At 55.8% G+C, this 1,630-nt stretch overlaps 1 protein-coding gene across 1 annotated transcript; it reads left to right on the top strand.

The window, feature by feature from the left end:
• Positions 1-279: 279 nt before the first annotated feature.
• DQ04_19531000 (hypothetical protein) lies at positions 280-1,630 on the top strand (the record flags this gene model as incomplete). The annotated part of the gene is made up of 1 exon (XM_009317830.1): positions 280-1,630. A coding segment is annotated over one exon (1,351 nt), but the record flags the coding sequence as incomplete, so codon positions are not given.

Below are 1,630 nucleotides of genomic sequence, written 5' to 3'. Positions count from 1 at the left end.
GCTGTGTGTTGGGTGTGGGGCAGGGACACACATTCGGGGGGTTGATACATCTGGTTTTCTTCTTGTTGCTTTGCTGCTGGGGAGTGCTCCTGTGGGCACAACACACCGCAGCCCTGCCACGCTTGGGCTTGTCGTAGTGGGGCATCTATTTTTCGACTGTTTCTTTGTAGGGGCGGAGTGTTGCGTGGGGATGATGTTAGTGAGTGGCTCGTGTGGTGCTGTTTGGCAGTTTCTTTTGGTTTTCCGCCTCTCTTTTCTTTACAGGCTATTCACATTGCGATGAAGGCACTGCGCTGCGTGTTGTTTGTGTGTGTGCTCCTTGTGTGGTGTGGCTGCGGGTGCGCTGCGGCGGGTGCTGAGCGTGGTCCTTGCAAGGCTGAAGGCACACAAGAGTGTCCGCCTTCCGAAGATCCTGAGTCTCCTGGGCCTGGTGGACCTAAGGGATCTTCTGGCGATGCTGGATCACTGGAAATGAGGAGCCCTCCGCGTTCCTGCCTGAACGCTAATGGTGAAGAGAACTCGACTTGCGAAGGGGAAACGGAGCGTGAAGATAGGAGAACCCTGCCCAAGGTTACTTGCACTCCGTCTGATGGGAGAGGAGAGGGTGCCAATGCTTGCCAACAATCCGAGAAAAAGATTAAGGGTGAAGAAAACGGACAGAGTACCGCTGTTTCCAGTACCGTGGAGGGCCGACTACAGGAGCCGGTCGCGGTTTCGTTGTGCAGCGGGTCTGACGACAAGTCTAAAAGCAAAGAGGCGTGTAAGGCCAAGACGCCTGAGGTTGGGAAGGATGGCGTCCGCACTGCCAAAGCTGATACTGGTGCTCACGGGCCAACAGGGCCTGCAGGGCCTAATGGCTCAAAGCGTAGTGAAGTAAGCGGACAAAACGGCAATGAGGGACAAGCCGGTCAGTTGGAGAATAAGTCTGTTGTGCCCTGCCCGACTGATTTGGGTAGGTCTACCGATTGCCCTGCTGCTGCTGCTGCTGCTGCGTTATCACAACATCAACAGCAGGAGAGCGGCCAGCCTGTGAAACCTGTTCCTGGCACGCTGAAGGCAGGAGGTCCCGACGTAAGCCCCACCGAAACGGAAAGGGAAGCGCAGAGCGCCCTATCAAAGAAAGGTGATGCCCCTGACCCTGGTGACGACGGCGACGCAGAGGGTCGTTGCAAGAATGGTGAACCCAAGGAATCTGGCGAGAAATGCAAGGAGAGCAAAATCCAGATAATCAACAAGCCAGACAAACTAAAGGGTGAGCCCCAAGCAAAAACTCCCCAAGCAAAAACTCCCCAAGCAAAAACTCCCCAAGCAAAAACTCCCCAAGCACCTGACATAAATGGGGGAGATGATAACCCTACCGGTGCGAAGAATAATGCCAATGGCTCTGTTGTCTCATCACCTGCAGGAAACACACCTGAGGCTGAGAGTGCTGCTGCCGATCACCCCAATGGGGAGTCTGTTGAAAGTCCTGCTCCGGCTACAGTCGAACAAGGTGATGCCGTGCAATCGCAGACATCTTCCACCTCTACTTCCACGAGTGCCACGGAAGCCACAGGCAGCAGCCAGCCGAGCAGCAGCAGTCCGTCGACCGACAAGGGCCAAGACCCGAAGGCTGCGGACAGCAGCAGCG

Source organism: Trypanosoma grayi, assembly GCF_000691245.1.
Source record: "Trypanosoma grayi strain ANR4 Tgr_1953_V1, whole genome shotgun sequence".
Taxonomy (NCBI): Eukaryota; Euglenozoa; class Kinetoplastea; order Trypanosomatida; family Trypanosomatidae; genus Trypanosoma; species Trypanosoma grayi.
The sequence above is the reverse complement of the archived record's forward strand: the minus strand, read 5'-3'. Positions and strand labels throughout refer to the sequence as shown.